At 37.4% G+C, this 22,567-nt stretch overlaps 1 protein-coding gene and 1 pseudogene across 3 annotated transcripts in view; both read left to right on the top strand.

The window, feature by feature from the left end:
• The window catches only part of RASGEF1B (RasGEF domain family member 1B), a 613,701-nt gene that overhangs the window by 98,494 nt on the left and 492,640 nt on the right, over positions 1 to 22,567 (top strand). For all 3 annotated transcript variants that reach the window (XM_005554946.4, XM_005554947.4, XM_045392417.2), the window contains exon 2: positions 22,011 to 22,058. In XM_005554946.4, the coding sequence (XP_005555003.1) occupies positions 22,011 to 22,058 (48 nt within the window). The remainder of the gene's footprint in view (positions 1 to 22,010; positions 22,059 to 22,567) is intronic.
• On the top strand, positions 16,982 to 17,374 carry LOC102141450 (cytochrome c oxidase subunit 5B, mitochondrial pseudogene; annotated as a pseudogene).

Genomic DNA, 22,567 nt, shown 5'->3' on the forward strand with positions numbered 1-22,567 from the left:
ATGCCTACCCTTCTAGCCTCTGGTGACCACCAGCATAGTCTCTGTCTTCATGAGGTCCACTTTCTTAACTCCCACATCTGAATTAGAACATGTGAAATTGTCTTTCTGTGCCTTATTTTACTTAACATAATCACCTCCAGTTGCATGCAGCATGCTGCTGCTAATGACAGGATTTCATTCTTTTTTATGACTGAATAATATTCATTGTTCATATATACCCCCTTTTAAAATTTTTCATTCATCTATTGATGGGTACTTTCATTCATCTATTGATGGGCACTTACATATAAAATGTGTATGTATATACCACATTTTACATTTTTTTCATTCATCTATTGATGGGCACATAGGTTGAGTCTATATTTTGGCTATTGTGAGTAGTGCTAAACACTGGAGTGCAGATATCGCTTCAATATATTAATTTCCTTTTTTAGGGGATAAATACTCACTAGAACGATTGCTAAATCACAGGGTAATTGTATTTTTAGTTTTGAAGGAACCTCCATAATGTTCTTCATAATGGCTGTACTAATTTACATTGCCACCAACAATGTATGAGTGTCCTTTCTCTCCATCCATACCACCGTCCGTTATTCCCTGTCTTTTCTATAAAAGCCATTTTAACTGGGGTGAGATGATACGTGTGTGTGTGTGTTGAGACAGAGTCTCATCCTGTCACCAGGCTGGAGTGCAGTGGCACGATCACAGCTCACTGCAACCTTGTCCTCCTGGGATCAAGCGATACTCTTGCCTCAGCCTCCAGAGTGGCTAAAACTACAGGCATGAGTTACCATACCCATCTATGTTTAAAATTTTTTGTAAAGATGGAGTTCCACTATATTGCCTAGGCTGGTCTCGAACTGCTGGGCTCAAGCATTCCTCCCACTTTGGCTTCCCAAAGTGCTAGGATTATAGGCATGAGGCACTGTACCCAGCCTCATTTTGGTTTTGATATGCATCTCCTTGATGATTAGTGATGCTGAGCATTTTTTGTTACTTCTTTGTCATTTGTATGTCTTCTTTTGGGAAATGTCCATTCAGACCTTTCCCCCATTTTTAAATTGATTTCTTTCTCTCTCTTTCTTTTGTTATTGAGTTGTTTGAGCTTCTTGTATATTCTGGTTATTAATCCCTTGTTAAATGGATAATTTGCAAATATTGTCTCCCATTCTATAGGTTGTCTGTTCATTTTGTTGGTTATTTCCTTTGCTATGCAGGAGCTTTTTAGTTTGATGTAATGCCATTTGTCCATTTTCCCTTTGGTTCCCTATGCTTTTCAGGTGTTACTAAAAAAAATCTTTGCCCAGACAAATGCCCTGGAGTGTTTTCCCAACGTTTCCTTGTAGTAGTTTCATAGTTTGAGGTCTTTTAATTAAGTCTTTAATCCATGTTTATTTGATTTTTGTAAATGGTGATACGTAGGGTCTAGTTTAATTCCTCTGCATGTGGTTATCTAGTTTTCCCAGCACCAGTTTTTGAAAAGACTGTCCTTTTCCCTATGTATATTCTTGGTGTCTTTGTTGAAAATCAGTTCACTATAAATGCATGGATTTATTTCTGTGCTCTCTATGCTGTTCCATTGGTCTATATATCTATTTTTATGCTAGTATGGTGCTGTTTTAGTTACTATAACTCTGTAGTATATTTTGAAGTCAGGTAGTGTGATGCATCCAGCTTTGTTATTTTTGGTCAGGATTGCTTTAGCTATTCAGGGTTTTTGTAACTCTATATAAATTTTAGGATTGTTTTTTCTATTTCTGTGAAGAATGTCATTATTATTTTGATAGGTAGTGCATTGAATCTATAGGATCAGTTTGGGTATTACATTTTAAAAATATTCTTCCTATTCATGAACATGGAATGGCTTTTCCAATTTTTTTGTGTCTTCTCCAGTTTCTTTCATCACAGCTTTATAATTTTTCTTATAAAGATATTTTGCTTATTTGGTTAAGTTTATTCCCAGATATTTGGTATGCCTTGTACCTATTTTAAATGGAATTGCTTTCTTGATTTGTTTTTCAAATTGCTCATTGTTGGCATATATAAATGTTACTGGTTTTTGTATGTTGATTTTGTATCCTGAAACATTACTGAATTCATTTGTCAGTTCTGAGAATTTTTTGGTGGAGTCTGTATGGTTTTCTAAATATAAGATCATATCATCTGCTAACAAGGGTGATTTGACTTCTTCCTTCTAATTTGGATCCCTTTTATTTCTTTCTCTTGTCTGATTATTCTGGCACAAACTTCCAGTGTTAGAAAATGATGCCTCTTTCACTTTCATTCAACATAACAGTGAATAAAAGTGAAAGAGGGCATCAGTTTCTTGTTCCAGATCTTAGAGAAAAGGCTTTCAAGTTTTCCTCATTCAGTATGTTGTTAGCACTAGGTCCATCATATATGGCTTCTGTTGTTTTGAGGTATGTTTTTTTCTTTACCCAACGTATGAGCATTTTACTATAAAAGGATATAAAATTTTATTAAATGTCTTTTCAGCATTTATTGAAATGATCATATGGTTTCTATTCTTGATTCTGTTAATGTTTTGTATCATTTTTATGGATTTATGCATGTTGAACCATCCTTATATCCTAGGGATGAATCCTACTGAATCATAGTGAGTAATCTTTTTAATGTGTTGTTGAATTTGGTTTGCTAGTATTTTGTTGAGGATTTTTGTATCTTTGTTGTTTAGGAATATTGCCCTGTAGTTTTTTTTTTTGTTGTGTCTTTTTTGCCTTTGGTATCAGGGTAATGCTGGACTCATAGAATGAGTTTGGAAGTATTCTCACCTCTGCAATTTTTTTTTTCAGAGTTTGAGTAGAATTGGTATTAGTTCTTTAAATGTTTAATAGAATTCAGCAGTGAAGACATCAGGTCCTCTGCTTTTCTTTGATGAGAGAGTTTTTTATTATGGTTTTGTTATCATTACTCATTATTGGTTTGTTCATGTTTTTTATTTCTTCAAGACTCAATCTTAGTAAGTTGTGTTTGTCCAGGAATTTATCAATTTCTTCTAGGTTTTCCAATTTGTTGGCCTGTAGCTGTTTATAATAGTCTCTAACGATTCTTTGTATTTCTGTGGTATCAGTTGTTATGTCTCCATTTTTGCTTCTGATTTTATTTATTTGGGCTTTCTTACTTTTCTCTTAGCCTAGCTAAAGGTTTTTCCATTTTGTTTATCTTTTCAAAAAGCCAACTTTTTGTTTTGTTGATCTTTTGTATTTTTAAGTCTCAATTTCACTTATGTTTGCTCTAATCTTTGTTATTGCTTTCCTTCTACTAAATTTGGGTTTAGTTTGTTCTTGCTTTTCTAGTTCTTTGAGGTGCATAATTAGCTTGGCAAGTTGAAATCTTTCTGATGTAGGCATTTATTGCTATAAACTTTTTCCTTATTATTGCTTTTGCTGTATCCTATAGATTTTAGTATGTTGTATTTCTATTTATATTTGTTTCAAGATATTTTTAAATTCCCTTCTTAATTTCTTTATTGACCCATTAACCATTCAGGAACATGTTGTTTAATTTCCATATATTTGTGTAGTTTCTAATGTGCCTCTTATTATGAATTTCCAGTTTTATTCCATTGTGGTCAGAAAAGGTACTTAATATAATTTCACCTTTTTAAAAAAATTTTTTTGAGACTTGTTTGGTGGCCTAGCATATGGTTCGTTCTGGAGAATGTTCCATGTGCTGATGAGAAAAATGTATATTCTGCAGCAGCTGGATGAAATGTTCTGTAAATGCTAGTTAGGCTCATATCTGTAGTGTAGTGTAGAGTTTAACTCTGATGTTTCTTTGTTGATTTTCTGAGTGGGTGATCTGTCTATTACTGAGAGTGGGGTGTTGAAGTCCTCTACTGTTATTATATTGCAGTCTGTCTCTCCCATTAGATACATTAGTGTTTGCTTTATATACCTGGGTGTTCCTGTGTTGGGTGCACAGATATTTAAAATTGTTTTATCCTATTGGCAGAATGACTGCATTATCATTCTATAGTGACCTTCTCTGGTTCTTTTACAGTCTTTGACTTGTAGTCTATCTTATATAAGCATAGCTACTTCTACTCTTTTTTGGTTTCTGTTTGCATGGAATATCTTTTTCAATATCTTCACCTTCAGTCTATGTGTATCTTTATAGACGAGGTGAATTTCTTATAGGTAGCATATAGTTGTTCATCCATTCAGGCACATTCTTCTTTTAATTGGATAATTTAGTTCATTTCATTCAATGCTACTATTGATAGGTAAAGACTTACTATTGCCATTTTGTTACTTGTCTTCTGGTTATTTTGTAACTCCTCTCTTCCTTTTCTCCTGTCTTCTTTTGTGGTTAACTGATTTTCTCTGGTAGTATGTTTTAATGTGTTTCTTTTTATTTTTAGTATATTTATTACAGGTTTTTGCTTTGTGGTTGAAATTTAGAAAAAAAGTCTTACAACAAGTTATTGTAAAGAGATGATAACTTATCTTTGATCATAAAGAAAAGAATAGAAACAAGCAAACAAACAGGAAAAACTAAAAAGACTCTACAGTTTAACTCCATCCCTTCCAGATTTTGAAGCTTTTTTGTTGTCTCAATTAATATATTTTTATATTGCCTATCTCTTAACAGGCTGCTATGGCTATTATTATTTTTGATAGCTTTGCCTTTCAGTCTTCATGGTAGAATTATGAGTGGATTGTGTACCACAATTTCAGTGATAGAGTATTCTGAGTTTGTCTGTTCACTTATTTTTACCAGTGGGTTTTATACTTTTAGATGTTTTCTTTTTGCAAATTGGTGTTGTTTTTTCTTTCAGATTGAGCAGTTCTCTTTAGTATAATTTCTTGTAGGATGGGTCTGGTGGTGATTAATTCCGTGAGCTTTTTCTTTTTTTGGGCAGGGGTTGTGGTCTGGTATCAGGTAGTTTTTGTTGGATATAGAACTTTTGGTGGACAGGTTGGTACCCGCCTCCAATCCCCCACCCCCAATCCCCCACCCCAGTACTTTGGATATGTCTTCCTGGCCTGTATAGTTTCTGTTGAGAAGTCTATTGTCAGACAAATTGAAGCTCCTTTATGTATTATTTGTTTCTTTTTTCTTATGGCTTTTCTTTTTGCCCTTGACCTTGAAAGTTTGGTTATTATATACCTTGTGATAGTTTTATTTGGGTTTCATCTATTTAATGATCTCTGACCTAACCATACCTGGATATGTATGTCTTTCTCATGTTTTGGAAAGTTTTTGTTATCATTTCTTTGAATAAGTTTCTATCCCTTGCTCTTGCTCAGCTCCCTCTTGAACACCAATGATTCTTAGATTTGGTCTTTTGAGGTAATTTTCTATATCTTGTAGATATTCTTTATTCCTTTTTGTTCTTTTTAATTTTTTTCCTTTGATGTATATTTTCAGATAACCTGTCTTTAAGCTCATTGATTCTTTCCTCTGCTTGATTCATTCTGCTCTTGAGAGACTCTAATAAAATTTTCAGTTCAGCAAATTTTTTTTTAGTTCTCGGATTTCTGTTTGATTTTTAAAAAATATTTTAATCTCTTTGTTAAAGTTATCTGATAAATTTCTGAGTTGCCTTCTGTGTTATTTTGGAGAACCCTGAGTTTTCTTAAAACTGCTATTTTGAAGTTATTTATCAGAGTGCTCACCTGTCATTGTCTCATTGGGGTTGGTTACTGATTCCTTGCTTTTTCTTTTTGGTGAGGTCATGTTTCCCTCTTTGCTATTGTTCCTTGTGAATGTACATCTTTGCCTTCACATTGAAGGATTAATTATTTCAGTCTTCTCTATGTGGCTTGTTTTTTTTTTATTCTTTATGTTTGCTTAGAGATTTCTTTGCAACATATCTGTTGCAACATATCTGTTTAATATCATTTCTGCCTCCTTTTAAGTACTTGATGGTGCCTTATGCCCAGGTTTGCTTTGGCTCTGGCAAACTTTGGACCCCTGTCTGTCCTGGATGGCGGAGGTCCCAAAAGTGATATCCTTGCAGTGTGGGAAGGATAGGTAGGGGTTCATACCCAGAGAATCCATTGAATGAACCCCCTATAGTGTGCTGCTGAACAGCCACTCTGATGTGATATCTCATTTGGTCCAGACGCAGAGCAGCATTTTCTGGGCTGGCGATGCTAGTCCCACCTCCCTTTCTTGGTCTCTCTGGCTGTCCTCAGAAGATTTTCTGCTTTCAGGCACTCATGATGTTTTCCATTGGTTGAGGCAGGGGCAGGTCTCCTGCCAGGGAAGCCAAAATGGTGGGGAATCTGTTTGACCACCTCAATCTCACGTTTTCCACTGTAGTAACCATGAGTCAGAAACAATCCTGAAGGTAAGTATTAGTTTACCAAAGTAAGAAGTTTCTGTTCAACTATGGGTAGTAATCAGTAGGCTTTTCTTCCATAAATACAGTACATGTATTAGGGGTTACACAAAGCTCTACTTTTGGTGAAAATATATCTATATGATTGTCAAATAGCATTGTAACATTTTGGTGCCATTGGAAGAGTTTAGCGTCACACAATGAAACTTGTATTGAGATCATTAGATAGGTATGAAGCAAAAACAAGAAAACAACCAAACAAAAAACCAAAAACCAAAACCCAAAAAAACCCACAACAGCAAGCAAGCAAACAAACAAAAACCCCCAAAGTAAGGTATCAAAACTGTGTGAAAAGGAGATGGCTTCCAAATACTCACCATATTAATAAACCACAGCTACCTGTCCAAGTAGTGAATACTTTCTTAGAAATGAAATAATTTTTCTCTTGAGAATTTATTTATGCTTCCAATTAATTTAGGGTTTTTTTTTTTTTTTTTAATGTGTCAAGGGGTTGCATATACTGCAAAAATAATTGTCTCAAACCTTTCTCTTTTTTGTCTTACTGGAGATAAATTGTATATCTAGTGAAGCCTGTACCTAATGCCAGGGCCTTGATGGTTACTTCTCTTGTTTCTGTGCCCCTGATGCATGCACCTCTCCCAAATCTTTTTGTTTTCCCATGGCAGGAGTGGCAGCCCAAGTACTTCAGAATCTTGCAAAATACTTGTATATGTCTGTGCGCTATGAAGATGTGTGGATTTTCATATGCCTATTGATAGTAATTTAGAAAATTTAATTGACAGTTGGGGAGGGAGCAGAAAAATCAAATACAGAACGAAGAAAGGTATAAGATGTTTTCACAATGCAACATTGAATTATACAAGATAAGCTAATGTCTTGGGACAGCATTTCTGTCGTTTTGGACATAGCACACATAAAGCAAGCTACTGAGCCACATCAGAGCATCTTGCTATATTTTGATGCATTCTTAAATGAAGGTAACGTAGGATGAGTTATGGTTGTGGAACTTTGTGTCTTCAAGAATTGGTTGAAGAAACAACATGAGGGCACATGAAAATTACACCTTAGCTAACCACTACTGCCACCACCACCACTACTGTCACCACTGTAACACTATACTTTCTTGTCTGTTTTTACTATGCCAGAAATTGTCCTAAGTGGTTTATGACATTTTCTTATTTAACTTTATGGAAACCTTCTAAAGTAGCTATTATTAGTACTCCCATTTCATAGCCAAAGAAACCAAGGCTTAGAAAGCTTATTTAGTGGCTGGGAATGGTGGTTCATGCCTGTAATCCCAGCACTTTGGGAGGCCGAGGTGGGTGGATCATGAGGTCAGGAGTTCAAGACCAGCCTGGCCAAGATGGTGAAACCCCGTCTCTACTAAAAATACAAAAATTAGCTGGACGTGGTGGTGGGCACCTGTAATCCCAGCTACTCGGGAGGCTGAGGCAGAGAACTGCTTGAACCCGGGAGGTGGAGGTTGTACTGAACCGAGATTGCACCACTGCGCTCCAGCCTGGATGAGAGAGTGAGACTCCATCTCAAAACCAGCCAACCAACCAACCAACCAACCAAACAAACAAAAAAACCCCTTATGTAGGATAGTTAAGGACATATAAACATAAATGTGGTAGAGCTCGTATTTGAAGACGAGTCTCTCTGATTCAGCAACATATGTTAGTAAAATTCCAATTTAAGCTTATTTAAGTGTTTGTATGTGGAAGCAGCCCCTATGAGACCTAAAAGCGAAGTGAACATCAACACTTCACATAGTCAGTAGAATCATTAAACTTATAACCTGTCTAGTGATGTCATAGAAGTACCAAGTGGGATATCTGGGAAAAGGTAGCATTTAAATACACAAGTGGGGAAATTTCTGGTTAGTGACTACAATTCCTCTAAGAGCCTAGGTCTTAGATGTGGAAAAGGGAGAGTTATGACCCTACAACCAAGTCAAAGTATTTTTAATCCAGGAAAAGTAGAATCATCTTTTAGGCCTTTGGAACAGACTAACAAACAGAATTTGGAGGGAGTGGTGGACATACACCAGACTCTCAGAAATTGCCTTTTGAGTAGGAGTGGAGGTCTCTTGACACTGAGACTTATGATTGGAGAAATCCAATTTGAAGTTCTATAACAGAGTAGGTAGTGTGGAAGGGATATACTTCACAGTAAGAGGAATTTATTTTACTTCTTGGTCTCTAAGACTTTCTTGTGAAGTAATAGGGACTACTCTGACTTAGGAAAAGAACCTCTTGTAAAGAATAGAGTGGCTTTTACTAGATACTTTTAAAGTCTAGGATTTCTGTGTGTTTCTTTCCATTATCTTGAAAGTTAGAAGGAAGGACTAACGTAGTGAAAGCATGGAAATAGTGGCCATAGCCTTTATGTCTTCTAACATTTTAAGAAAACATAGGGTCTGTTTTTTGCTACTCATATTAAATTCTCCAACTAATGTTTTAAACTCAAATTTTAGATTCTTCTTTGGAGGAAAGCAGACTCTTCACTGTTTACAAGGTTATTTTTGAGTTGCAAAATTCTGTTTCTTCCCCGTATTCCCCCATTCAGTTTTGGCCGTCACAATCAGAAAGCTCGAGGACACTTTTTTCTTGCATCTGTAGTGGAAACCTTAGCAGTAGATAATAACTGCTCCAGGTTCTGTTAAATAGATGCATTCTCTAACCAATATTTATATTTCAAAGGATCTTGCATTTTAAGGAAAAGATTCACTGTAGAATTTTAAAATAGTTATTAAAGTACACATTTGTATATCACAAATTATTTTGAAGTGACTGAAGAGAAAAGGAATATACATATAAAGAGTTAGAAGCCACTTTAATTGGCTGTCAATTGGAGAGCAATCAGAAACTAAGATAAACTTCTCTTAAGGCAAAATGTGAGTCAACTGGAAAACCAGATTTGTTTTACAAAAATTCTCACAGACGTGATATCAAGCATGCTTGTACTGGTATTGTGTAATGATGTCATTGATCACTTCTCTTCGTCTTGTTGTTTTTATGTAGTTGATTCCACAAGATATTGTTGTTGGTAATGGGAAGTCAGCTTTCAGTGACAGTTCATACGATAAGGGTTCCCTCCTTGGGTAAGGAGCTTGCACCAAAGATAGTCATCAAGCATTTGTTTTTATAATTTCAAATCAGTGTTCAACATTGACAACCTATCAAGTAGAAAAATAATGGTACCTTACCTTTATATAGCATATGTTTTATGAAATTTCTGTGTGTTTCTTTATAGGTGAGTTCAGTGTTATATTTGGAACTTTGTGTTTCTTATATTTTAGTCATTTATAAATAATACAGAGGCTATCCATTACCTTATTTTTTAAATTGCAAGTGTCCCTGTTTAGACTGGTATAATATATATTTGCTTGTGGAATGAGAAATGGGATTAGTTTCCACACTTTTTGAACAATGTTTGTTATTAAGTGAAAGAAAAAAGAAATAAAAGCAAAAAAGAAAGATAAGGGCCCCAACTTAAAGCCTGCCTTCATTATCCATAAGTACCCACTCTTTTTGTCTAGTCAAAACCCTTTACATAAATGCAGTGATACGATCCCCATGTGTCGGGCACTGTGCTAGTCACGAGATACAAAATGGAATGGAATATGGTCCCCACTTTTAGGGAGTTTGCAATCTAGTTCAGGAGATAGACCATTTCACCATCAACTATTTTTCAGTTTGCTCAATGCTATGACAGATTGGTTTATTTAAAGTGCATTTTCAGAGTCTAGTGGAGGTTGAACAATTCTGCTTGACTAGAAAGAGAGAGCTGGATAATACTTCACAGGAGCCCTGACATTGGAAGTGGGTTTTGGAAGGTGAATTGGGGTTGAGAAGGGGATGAAGAAATTAGTAAAGCTTACGTTGGACCTATAAGCCACAGCCTATCAGACAACCGCTGTGTCTGGCGCATGAAGTAGGTGGGAGCCGGGCTTCCGCTGAGATGCGGTCTGCAAAGTTAGGGTGGAAGCTGCTTATTGATCATAGGGCAGCAGAAGGTGGACAGGAATTCATGCAGTAATGGAGGAAAGGTGTGTGAGAGACAGAGACATGGGAGAGATGAACTAGGCAGAGACACATTCCCTGTACAGTCTTACTTAAATTTCACATTAGAAGTGCATAACGATTTTTTGTTGTTGTTGTTCAATTCAATTTCACAGGAATTTGCCGAGCATTTAATATATGTTTAAAAAGAGGTCATACAGGGCTATATTTATGTGACATCACCATGGGTGTGAATGATATCTCTCAGGAAGACCATGCAGAGAAAAAACAAACTGTAGCAGGGTGGGTAGGGGAGGAACTGACATAAGAGATAGTCCAAAATAGCATGATTGACGAGGTAGGAAGAGACCCAGGGGAGAGTAGCTATGGAGGCCAAGGGTAGACATTCAGGAAACTAGGAGTGGTTAACGATGTCACAAGCTGCAAAGTGGTAAAATAAGAAGAAAACTGCAAGTTGACACTTAGAAGATAGTTATGAGTGGGATACGGAGCAAGTAGGCAGTGGAGGTCCTGGGGATGGAGGGTAGCAAGGAGCCATCTCCCAATTTCACCTAGAGCTGACCCTGTACAAAGGAGCCTTATTTAAGGCGATTTGAATACTTTGTTAACAGCTTTTAGAAAAGGTTGGTTGAGGACGGAGATTGAAGCTCTTGGCTTAAATTAAGGTTCTGGATTATTTATGGATTTAATTTATCCCTGTGATGCATGTCCCCAGTTGACACAAGCTATCAAGTGTTAGCAGCATTCTTTTCTTCTTGAAAAAGTAGGAAGAATATTTAATCATAACTGAGCTGCACTAATAGAAATTTTAATAAAACTGGGCTGAGCTAGGGCTGGGAGGTTTCATAAGCAATCAGAGAGTGTGAATGTTCCTCTGGGTGCTCTCTGTGCACTTGGCGTAATTCTTAGGACTGAAATATAGTATTTAATCCAAAAAGCTCACAGAGTTTTCATAAATGCAGTTTAATTTAAAGTCTATGCAAGCACATGCGGTACATAAAGCACAACTTTCTGGGACTTTTAAGCCTCTCTACAACTTAGATAAAAGTTAAAAGAATAAAATCTTTGATAAATTTGGTAGCATGCTCATTTAAATTGTTTACCTTCAATGGAAATCCAAGTAAAGATTGAAACTCCACCTGCCTTTCTACATACTCAGTTTTTCCTTGAGGATAAATAAGAAGACCTGAAGAATTATTGCCATCTGGAGCTTAGAGGTCATCTAGTACAGTGTCTTCATTTTGCAGTGAGGAAACTTAGAGCCACAGAGGAGAAATGCCTTTTCCAAGGTGCATTACTGTTAGCGTCAGTGCTGGGAAAAGAATTAAGGTACTTGCAGTAGGGTGAAACCCCACATTGCTACTATTGCTGGCAATAAAAAAAAGCAATATGACTCAAACACTACAGATTCTTCCAATTCCTCCTTCAGACCTCTTTAATCCTGCTAGAGTTTTCTTTCCAAAACCAAATCTGATTGCATCATTCCTTCCATGTTAAAGTCTTCAGTGGCTCCTCTGAATAGTAGCCAGACCCCTACCTATTTCTGTGGTCATATGTACCCAACCACTGACCCTCATGGGCTACTTAACCATATGCAGTCCTGGGACTCATCTTCTCTCATGCCTTTTCATTATGTCTTCCTGGGAGACCCGTCCACCTCCCTGGTACTTAACAACTCCTGTTCATCCTCCAGAATTCAGCCTTGTACTGCCACCTCCCAGAAGCCTTCCTGCACCTTCTCCCTTTGTGCTCCCATATTCTATGCAGTTGTATTTCTGTTATACCTGCCACGCCGATTGACGACTGTTTGCTTATATGTTTGACTAATTGCTTACATGTTTGACTGTTCAACTAGAAGATCCTTGAGTACAGAGAGAATGTTTTACCCATTTTGACATCCTGAGTATACAATGCCTGGGGTGTATAGTGTTCAGTAAGTGCTTATGGAATTGAATTGAGCACTAACAACAAATGTAGAGAATTGTGAGTCTCTAATAGAATATTTAGATGAGAGTATATCCTATGAGCTCTCAACAGTTTGAAACTAGACTAGTTCGTCCACCTCTTCTGCCAGTTTTCCATAACCTTTGGAGAGACTGGTCAACTTGTTATTCCCTAGGGACACCATATGCATTTATTCTTCCCACTGTGTCTTTGTCCATGACATTGTCTCTGACTGGCAAGCCCCTCATTGTTTATTTAGCAGTTATTGACTACCTTTGTGTCTGACATTGTATTGGGCTCTTATCTTTTCCTTCCTAAACAGGCCTCTACTGTTTGAGGCCTCCTCAAGTTCTACTCACACTTGTATCTTCTTCTAATCAATGGTCTCAGTCCTCATCACTTTACTTCCTATAGGTATGGCACATTTGATATTTAATAAATGCTACCTTTTATGGTTATTTTTCATTCTGGGCATATTACACACCTGTTCAACTAACTTATAAGGCTCTTGAGGGCAGAGCTGTATTTTCAGCAGCAAACTTTATGTAGAGTCTTAATACATGTTGGTCAATGATCGAGAGGACTTGGGGGGCACATTTTTATGCTGAGGCTCTGTCACTGTGCAGTGTGTTTGTGAGGATGCTATTCATGGAGACAGGTTAGGATGGCTGTGGTCAGGGATTCTGGAATTGAAGGGCAACTTTGGGAAGCATAATTGTCCGAGTTCATTAAAAGTAAATATCTCCCAGATGGAAAGATTAGATCATGTAGACATTTCCCCAAATTGCAGTGATTTATAGGCTTAATACCATAGCAATTAAAATCTGATTGGGATGGGGAATAATTTATCCGAAAAAATAAATAGAATTTACAAAGGAAATTCTCAAAAAGCATATTGTGAGAGGCTACTTTATTTAGCCTTTAAAAAGCTACAATTATTAAAATATTTTAGTACTCATTCACAAATTAAAAAATATTTTTCTTTTGTTGTTTTATCTATGCGTGCATGTTTTGTACTATACTATCATGCAAATGTAAAAATTGCCTGTAAACAGTCTCATTTTGATCTGAGTCTTCATTTGAGGTAATGGTGGAAAAAAGCTTTAATATGCTTTCCTTCCCAAACACAACAGGGCAAGAAACTGGATTACAGTGAAAGAAAAGGCATTGAGAAGTATTTTTTTTTTTTTTTAAATCATGGTCCCTTCACATAAAAAATAATTATATTATTCCAGAGAGAACACAAAACAGAGGCAAAGGGCAGAGTTTTTCTATAGATATTGTTAGGATGTCCAGTTAGCCTTTTGGGGGTGGGGAGATGGGGAGAATCTAGTAAAATAAATACCAAATAGATTAAGTAATTAAGTATAAAAATCAAACCACAGTCCAGTGTGAAAAAAACCAACCGAAGATTTATGAAACTCTGGAGGGGGTATACTTTACATACGTGGGGCTCAGAAAGGGCTTAGTGATGGCTTCATTGCACATGAAGATCTACAGTACTCATGCTGACCCTGTCCAGCACTGGGTCCCCAATGGCAACCGGCATATATCGGGTTCCACGGTTACTTGTAAGAATGTGGGGATAGATGGAGTGTAAATGAACGTGTAGACCTTCAGACTGATTGGCTTTGAGAGTTCTCTGTGTGCATATGTGTGTTTTGGTTCCCTGTGAACTCTAGAAAGAGGAGAGAAGAGGAAATGGCCTCATGGGACTTCCGTGTCACCACTTCTGACACTTCAGGGCTGTGTCATTCTTCATGTATTATTGGAAGGAGGTGCAAAGGAGGACAAGATCTCAGAACCGAAAGAGAGAGAGAAAAAAATGCAGCTCTTTTAAGAATGTAAGATGGGGAGTGGGATGTGGTGGGAGTGTATTTCTAAATGGTTTTTAAGCAATTTTAATCATCTTTCTATTTCTGTGGTGGCAAATAAAATGTCTGCCTCCCAGGCTTCATGTCTTTTTCTCTAGCTAAAAAGCACTTGTAAGCTGGAAAAGAAGCTCCTCCATCTGGATTTTTGTTAGTTTTATAACTGCTTCATTACAGACATCAATAGGCCCATTACACTGTAGTTATAGCTGGCTTAGTTGGCTTTCTGAGGACAGAGCTGTATCTGCCTGGCTTACCCTTGTATCCCCTCCACTTATCTATTACCTATTTTAGAGTAGAAACTTGCAAACATTTGTGGAATGAATAAATAAATGCCTATTGTGTATCTTCAGAGAGTAGTAAAGACCTCTAAGACATAACCCTTGATTTGGAGTTTATCATGTGAAAATATCTGACCTTTATTAACACTTACTTTGTGACATTGTGTTTTCAGAGAACGCTCACTATTAAACTTTCTTACATTAATTAGCCTTAGAGACATACGAATCCAGAATACATTATAGTCATTTGTCTTGGACTTGTTCATGTACTGAGTTCATTGTTTTATTTTGAGCATAGCTCCTTCTTCCCCTCTGTACTGTAAAGTTATTAATAGAAATAGGAGCTTCCTAGCTTCAGTGACATGCCTGAGAGGGATGTTCAAAAGAGATAGAAGGATTCATCTCCTAAGTAATTTGTATGCTTGGAGTACCACTCCTTAGAAACCCTGCTCTTTGTTGCTAACGTGGTTCATGATAGGGCTGGCATGCAGGAGTGAAGGCAACCAGGGAAGACAGGGAGAAACGGGAGCCTAGAACTAAAGCCCTCCTGTCCCCACCCCAAGACTAGGCAGGTGTTAAGGGTGGGCCAGGTGGAGGCATTAGCTAGCAGTGGGAAGAAAGAACAAGGCAAGTAGGCAGACCACAGCACCCAAGCAGTCTTGAGGCAGTCCTGGAAGAGGGTGTAAATGTAGACAGTAGGCGGAAAGGCATCTGGGAGATGAGTTAGTGTGGTGGTTAAGAATAGTAGGTTTTGGAAGCAACTCAAGTGTCCATCGGTAGATGAACTACAGACCATAACTCCCTTGTCCTCTGCCTTCCACTTTGGTTTGTCCAATGGACACTGGCAGCAGGTGATAGGAGGGTTACAGGAGAGAATCCTCCAGCTCCTTGCCCGCTGGGCTGCATACTGGCAGCCACTGTGCCCCTGTAGTACTTTCTCCTGTGGCTAAAGCTTTCTCAGAGATTGCCTGTGTGGGGTTAGTGATGATAATCACTTCCTACTTTTGTTAACCTGGGGTGCCTCCCCATCTCTTATTGGTTTCATTAAGCCTGTCTGCGCCTCTGTACAACTATGCTTGATTAAACTCTCTCCAGAGAGCCCCGTGTTTCCTGCTGGGTTCCTGACTGTTGCAGTGATACAGTGCTATTACCAGAAAGAAGGGAATGGATGCAGGGCAAACAATAACAACAGATGCCTGGCAGCAACTGATGCTGACCCACTACGGCCCCCTGGATTGTAACTCTCCAGTCATCTCCCACGGACGGGATTGGGCCCACAGCTCTCCAGTTACCCCAGATGTGGGAAGAGAAAAAAAATTGGAAAAAGAGAATCTAGAAGGGCCTGACAGCAGCCCAGAATGCCCAGAGAGGAGTTTTGTCCTAAGTGTTTGTACAGATATTCCTCTAAAAGGAAGGACTCCTTACATTTCTGTTGGGAAGTCAGGTACTTTCCGTTTCCCTAGTGTGGACGAGGAGGTGGTGGTCCTACATTCTAAAAGAATTGCAGTTCAGAGTGTCATGGGCCTTTTGAATTTAAACTGTCTTCATGATTTCTTTTAAAGAAGATTGGATTGAAAACCAACTCCCAAATCAGAGGAGTATCTTCTGTCAAGACTGTGTAGTCAGTCTTGACTGCGTTGTTAGCATCCTGCAAATTGTGAAGTGACAAACACTCTTGTTTCTGAACTTTCTATTTTAGCCATTTCTTCTTGTGTGTCATTCCAGAAAACAGGCAACACATGGATGTGAAGTGGGAGACTTTCTTAATGTCATGTCAGTTCAGAGGTGTCCCTTGTGCCAGTCTCTGAGCATGGGGTGACACTTCCAAACAGGTTATTACTCCCATGAGTTATTGGGTTGCTAATCACCCCATTTACAGAGTGATCCCATTACATTACCCTGCAGTGTTCATTTAAGGGCGCTTAGACCAAAGCCCATGTTTAAGAGTGCTCCCTTGTCTGTTTCATCTTGGGGTTTAAATTGAATTCTCTAATGTTGGTAGAGCAACCTGAATCATTTCGTAATTCAGCTAAAAATAGCAGAGGGATCATAAATGCAGACCCCTTTCTCGATGTGAGTACTATCATGGGTGGGGAAAATGCATAGTATTTGCTGGGAGAGGCCACTTAAATTCCCTTTTGGTTTCCATTAAAGTCCTGCATGCGTTGTACTCAGTCACAACTGCAGGCTTAGATGTCAGAACACTCATTTTCATAAATAGACCTGGAAAACAATCACATTCAACCCTTGCTGTTTTGAACTCTAGAGTAACTTTAGAGAACACACTATTTTAACTAACACTTACTTATAAAAGTTAAGGTCAAAATTCCAGACAGTTTGTTATTCAATTATAGAAGGAAATCAGGGATTTCTTTTATAAGGTTTTCTGCTGCTGCTCCTGTCTCTTTTGATTATGTGTGTGTATGTGGGAGTCAAGGTTAGCCTTGTTAGGTAGGCTATTTTTATTTAAATGTGTTGAAGTCTACAATAAAACATTATATAGACATTCCCCAAGTTGCAGGCGTGATGGTTTCAAGGTTACTTCATGGAGCTGGAGCACTGGCTGTGCAGGCCCTGAGGGCCTGTGGTCCCAATGGGGTGGCTGTGGCGTGCTCCATGGCATCTGGAGGTGGTGTTCCTACTGATGATGAGCTGACGACTGGATTGGAGATGCAGGTCATGATGGTTGCAGGGAAGGGACTGGACCTATATAGTGTATTACCCCCAAAGGCAGTTTCAGGCACCAAGGAAGACCCTAATTTAGTTTCCTCCATCACCAACAAGAGTATAGCGGGCTGCATCTGTGAAGAGGACAACAGTGCTGTCATCTGATTTTGGCTGCACAAAGGCAAGACCCAGCAGCAATGCCCTAGCTGTGGAACCCATTATAAACTGCTGCCCCACCAGGTGGCCCACTGAGCCCATGCACGAAGTTACTCAGAATGTGCTGTAAAGTTTCTTCTTTCCAACTAAGACTAGCTCTTGTATTGGCTGATATACCAGATCAGGCTGTATACCTGATCTGCGAATGTTTCCTGTATATGTGGTACCAGTTACAACATAACAACTCCTCCCCTACCTTCCCCACTGGCAAGCTATTGTGCTCTGCTCTCCTTTCCTTCTTGCCATTCATTAGCTCCAGAGAGCAATCTTGGGGTTCTTGGACTCTAATGCCAGCTAAAGTCTGACTTAGGCACATTTCTGACCTACTTACCTCTTCTCCATGACTTTCCTTCTTTCCTTTGAGATAATTATTCATGTAGAATAGCTTTCATTGCCTTATCTTTCCTTTCTTTTCGAATTTTTACTCAATTTTTTGAGAAAAGCAAGTTTTTTTCCTTTTCATTTTCTCCCCATTTCTGCGTTTTCCAAGCTAGGAGACAGGTGAAAATAGGCAATAGTCCATCTTTGGTGGGAGCTGACCTGGGCCAGTGTGCCTGCCTCAGGAAGCCGTCTAATAGCCTTTAGTTACCTTGCTCCTCCTTACCACTAGGAGTCCTGAGTGACCCTGTTCATAGATGCTAAAGATCAGAGCAATGCTGGTGATGCATTTGAACTGAGAAAAGCAAAACTACCCACTTGGGAGGGAAGGGTGAGGGGCATCGGTCACATTAGCTGTGAATAGCATGTCTTGAAATTTCTGTAAAGACCTCTTCAGAATTCCAGAATTTCTACCTTGGTCTTCATCTTCTTCAAATTAAATATACATTTTATTTTACACTATTATTCAAGATATATGGAAAAAGTAAAACAGGTTCTTAATTGATTTTTATTATTTTCTACTTTCTTTAATTGTCATTAGTGTGGTAGTTTACTGCTTTTTATTGCAATTGCATAGCATTTCAGTTATATTAGTGATTAAATAAGCCTTTGTGGTATAGCCTATAAAATGATCTCTATAGGGAAAGTAAACTCTAATCTTTAACACCTAACTTGTGAAAGAAATTTTTAGAAGGCCACTGGATTGTAAATAGGAGACCCACTCCATAGCATGGTATGTGTAATGCAGATGATCTTTATTAAGCCCACCCTCCATTCTGTCAAGACCCAAGAGCTCATTTAATGTCAAACGAAAAAGACATTTCTTTAGAATTGAATTGACTTTTAATTCCCTATAGAAATTGAGGGCTTTTCCTTTAAGTCATGTTGACTGTCATGACTTTGAGTTGTATACAAAGGCCATATTCATGGATGTTTGTGGGATTTAATATGGTATAGAAACCCAGTCAATTTTCTAAAAAATATAAATACACACACAGTTTGTGGGCTTTTTTTTTTTTTTTAATTGGAGATGTTAAAGAACTATTGTAGATCTGCTTTTGGGCTAGTGTGAATAATTTGCCAACATTTACCCTGTTTCACTTCTCCTAGCCCAAGTTACCACTATCCTTGGTAGGTGAGTGGTTCTCAAATTGTTCTTTGTAGACCATATATCTATTTCAGTTCTCTGGGCTGCTTGTTAAAATGCACATTCCAGGGAGATATCCTACACCTACATCTTCTTACTTGGAATTTTTGGAGTTGGAGTTGGGAAAATGGAATGGTTAACAGCTCCCTAACTGATCTTTATGAACTCTAGAGTTTGAGAAGAATTGATCCAGACTGTCTTTCTCACAATTTACATGGTTGACAACGAATGTGATGATAATGGTCCATTTTGATTCAGGGCTTTGTTTTGCTGGATCTCCGTTTTCTGGATTTTTGACTTCTTCTTTGGAGTAGGTTTGTATTAGTTTTCTAGGGCTTCCATAATAAAATACCACAGGTTGGGTGGCTTAAATAACAGAAATGTATTGTCTCACAGTTCTGAGAGAGACTAGAACTCCAAGATTAAGCTGTCAGCAGGGTTGATTTCATCTGGAGGCCTCTGTCCGTGGCTTGTAGATGGATATCTTTGTCTTCATGTGGTCTTTCCTCTGCGTATGGGTATTGTTTGTGTCTTAATCTCCTCTTCTTATAAGGATGCCAGTCATATTGGATTAGGGCCTGTCTGTATGACCTAATCTTACCTTATTTATCTCAAAAGCCTGTATTTCCAAATACAATCCCATTCGAAGGTACTGGGTTAGAATTTCAACATATAAATTTTAGTGGGAAATAATTCATCTCATAACAGTCTAGATCTCAAAACATGATGCGAATAAGTGAAAGATGAACACTTGATTTCATCTCAAGTTTCTTTCCCCATCCTGGCTCTGTTCATTCGAAGGACGTCTACTACTGATTGGTCTCTCTATTGGTCTCTCTTGTCTAAGGCAGCAGAAGGGAAGTAGGGACAATGACAACTTGCTTTTCATTGGCCCTGTTCCTCATAAGGTTTGTTTCTTTGCTTTAGGCTCAACTGTTATATAATGACTAAGGGTGGCAGTTCTCAAAGGGAATCTCAGAAGTAAAAACTCTTAAGAAGATATTCTTTGCCTTTTTTATTGGGTGACATTTGCACTGATTGTGTAGAAGCAATAGTGGCTAAAACTGTTGGAGCTTTAGCATGACTTAACGCAGTAGGACCAAACTGTATAGTAATCTTTATAATTTCACCACTGTGCATTTGCACTGCAGAAAAAAATGTCTGTTTCACTTAAGAATGCCCTTGATGAAATACTAAAAATTATTAAGTTTGTTAAATCTTAACCCTCGAGTACACATCGCTTTAGTATTCTGTGTGATAAAATGAAAAGTATGCATACAGCACTTTTGCTCCATTCAAAGTTTCAGTGGCTGTTTTGAGGAAGAGCACTGTGCAATTGAATTGTGAGCTGAAATAGTCTCTTTTTTCATAAAAGACCATTTTATCTTGAAAGAACAAGAGATGAACTATGATTATTTAGATTCAGGTGGCTGGCAGATATGTTTGCAAAAATGAATGAAGTTAAGTGTATTACTTCAAGGAAGCAACTGATGGTATTTGTTGCCTGTGATAAAATTCAAGCTTTCAAGAGAATATTAGAATTTTAGAAAGCTTGTATCTGTTACTATGAGCTTAATAGCTTATAAGCAGTTGAAGATTTTTTCAGTGAGATTCGTTATTAACGAAATGTGATTTTGGGGATATTATATAATGAAATGGGTCAACATATGGGAATTCTACATAACTCACTGAACCAGTGTTTTCAAAATGACCAATACAAGATGCTACAAAAGATCTATTCAAACTGTAAGATAGACCAACACATTTTAATGTAACAGAGTATAAAATGTTATGGTATGATGTTCATGCAGATTGTATATTGCAACTTAACCCTTAAGAAATTACCACTTGCTAAGTTTTGGCATATTATCAGAGAAGAATATCCACAATTTTCTGAAAGGATCATTACAAATACTCTTTCCTTTTCCAACCTCATATCTGAGTGAGGCTGGATTTTCTTCATTAATTGAAAGCAAAAACCTATCAAGATAGATGAAATCAAAAGCAGTTATGCGAATCTAGCTATCTTCTTTTTAAGCTAAACATTAAATAAATTTGCAAAAATGTAAATGTCCTCTCACTATTTTTTTCTGTTTTGGTGTGTACATCAAATATGTTTTTTTAACATGTAGTGAACTTATTCTTGCTATTTTAAGATGAATTAATAAATACATGTTTAAAAATTTCTCAACTCCAATTTCTAATAAGGTGAATATTAGTAGATATAACCCATAAAAACAAAAGCTTTTTGGCAACTTCAATACTTTTAAAAACTATAAATGGACTTTGAGACTAAAAAGTTTGAGGACTGCTTACTTAGGAAGACATTTTTCTAGCTATGTTGCAGCAAATGATTTAGAGTTAACTTTGATTCATAGTATGTTTAAAGAAAAATATATTCACCATGTGAATACTAAATATAGTAAGCTTTACTTGCTTTTTTCTCATTGGGAGAAAAATCATAATAATGTTCCATATCAAAATATTCTCATGCATGGCTTAATGCCTGGTTTACCTTTGCTAATCCCAGATCAGTTTAGATAATCATGAACAAACTGGAAGAAAAAGAAGCCCTGTATAAGAACTAATGTTTTTGAGAGCTTTTTTCAATGTAATGAAAATTTGTTTAACAGATTAAAATCTGCCCTATAGAAGCGCACTTGGAAATCTTCCCATAAGCATATTCTTTTCTTCATTCTGCCTGTTTTGTTGTGTTCCAATTTGTAGGACATTTGTTTCCTTCCTTTCCTTCTCTTTTTTTCTTTCTTACCTCTCCTTTCACTCACTTTCTTCCTTTTTTCCCTTTCCTTTATTAGAGCTGCGGGCATTTCTTTATATGCTGCAGTTTTTGGTTTCTGCCAGTGTCCTCTAAGAAAAGATGCTGACCTGGTAAAGATGAACAAGGCATTGCCAAAGTGTAGGTCAGTCTTTGCATTCTCAGCAACTTAAGTAGTATATAAATTTCAAATTTCAACACTGGAGTCTGTGCTGTGTTTCTAGTCTTAGATTTCTAGATGCTATGAAGGAAGTTTAGGGGAAAGGATTTTAACTTAAAACTTATACCTTCTATAAGAAGAAATGACTTCAAAATACATTGTACTACTATACTGTGTTTTTCATAGATTTCTTTCTCATTTTTTCCTTTAGTCTAAAAGTCATTCCCGAGTTGGCCTGAAATCAAGCACCAAGCAAAAGGTATGTTTTTTCTTCTATATTGTTGCTTTAAAAAATAATTATTTTGGGTGGGTGCTTTTTTTTTTTTCCCCTCCTGAAGAGAATGACTTGTCTTTGGACAGCCAGGGCATACCCAGAAACAAAGTAGTTCTTATTCTCATTTGCTTTGCCTTCATAATAGCAAAACTGAAATTGGAAAGGGATCCTTGAAATGAAATGTAATTTGAGGGAGATTCTTGAAACCCAGTGACAGAACCGGAGAATTTTCCCATGACTTACAAGCAATTCTGAAAGCAAGGTCAGAAGATACCGTACTATATTCAGCTCTTTTATTTTCTAAGCACTTCACAGTGAAGGAATTTGTTCCTATCTCAGTTCATATTTTTACTAAACTTTATTCTCTCAACATTTCTTGTGGACACTGACCCTCACTCATGACCTGTGATGAATTGGTTAAAACACAAGCTCTGAGAGTCAGAAAGAATTGGTTTCAATTCTTGGTTCTGCCACTTTGCTATGTGATCTTGAAC

Source organism: Macaca fascicularis, chromosome 5 (assembly GCF_037993035.2).
Source record: "Macaca fascicularis isolate 582-1 chromosome 5, T2T-MFA8v1.1".
Lineage (NCBI taxonomy): Eukaryota > Metazoa > Chordata > Mammalia > Primates > Cercopithecidae > Macaca > Macaca fascicularis.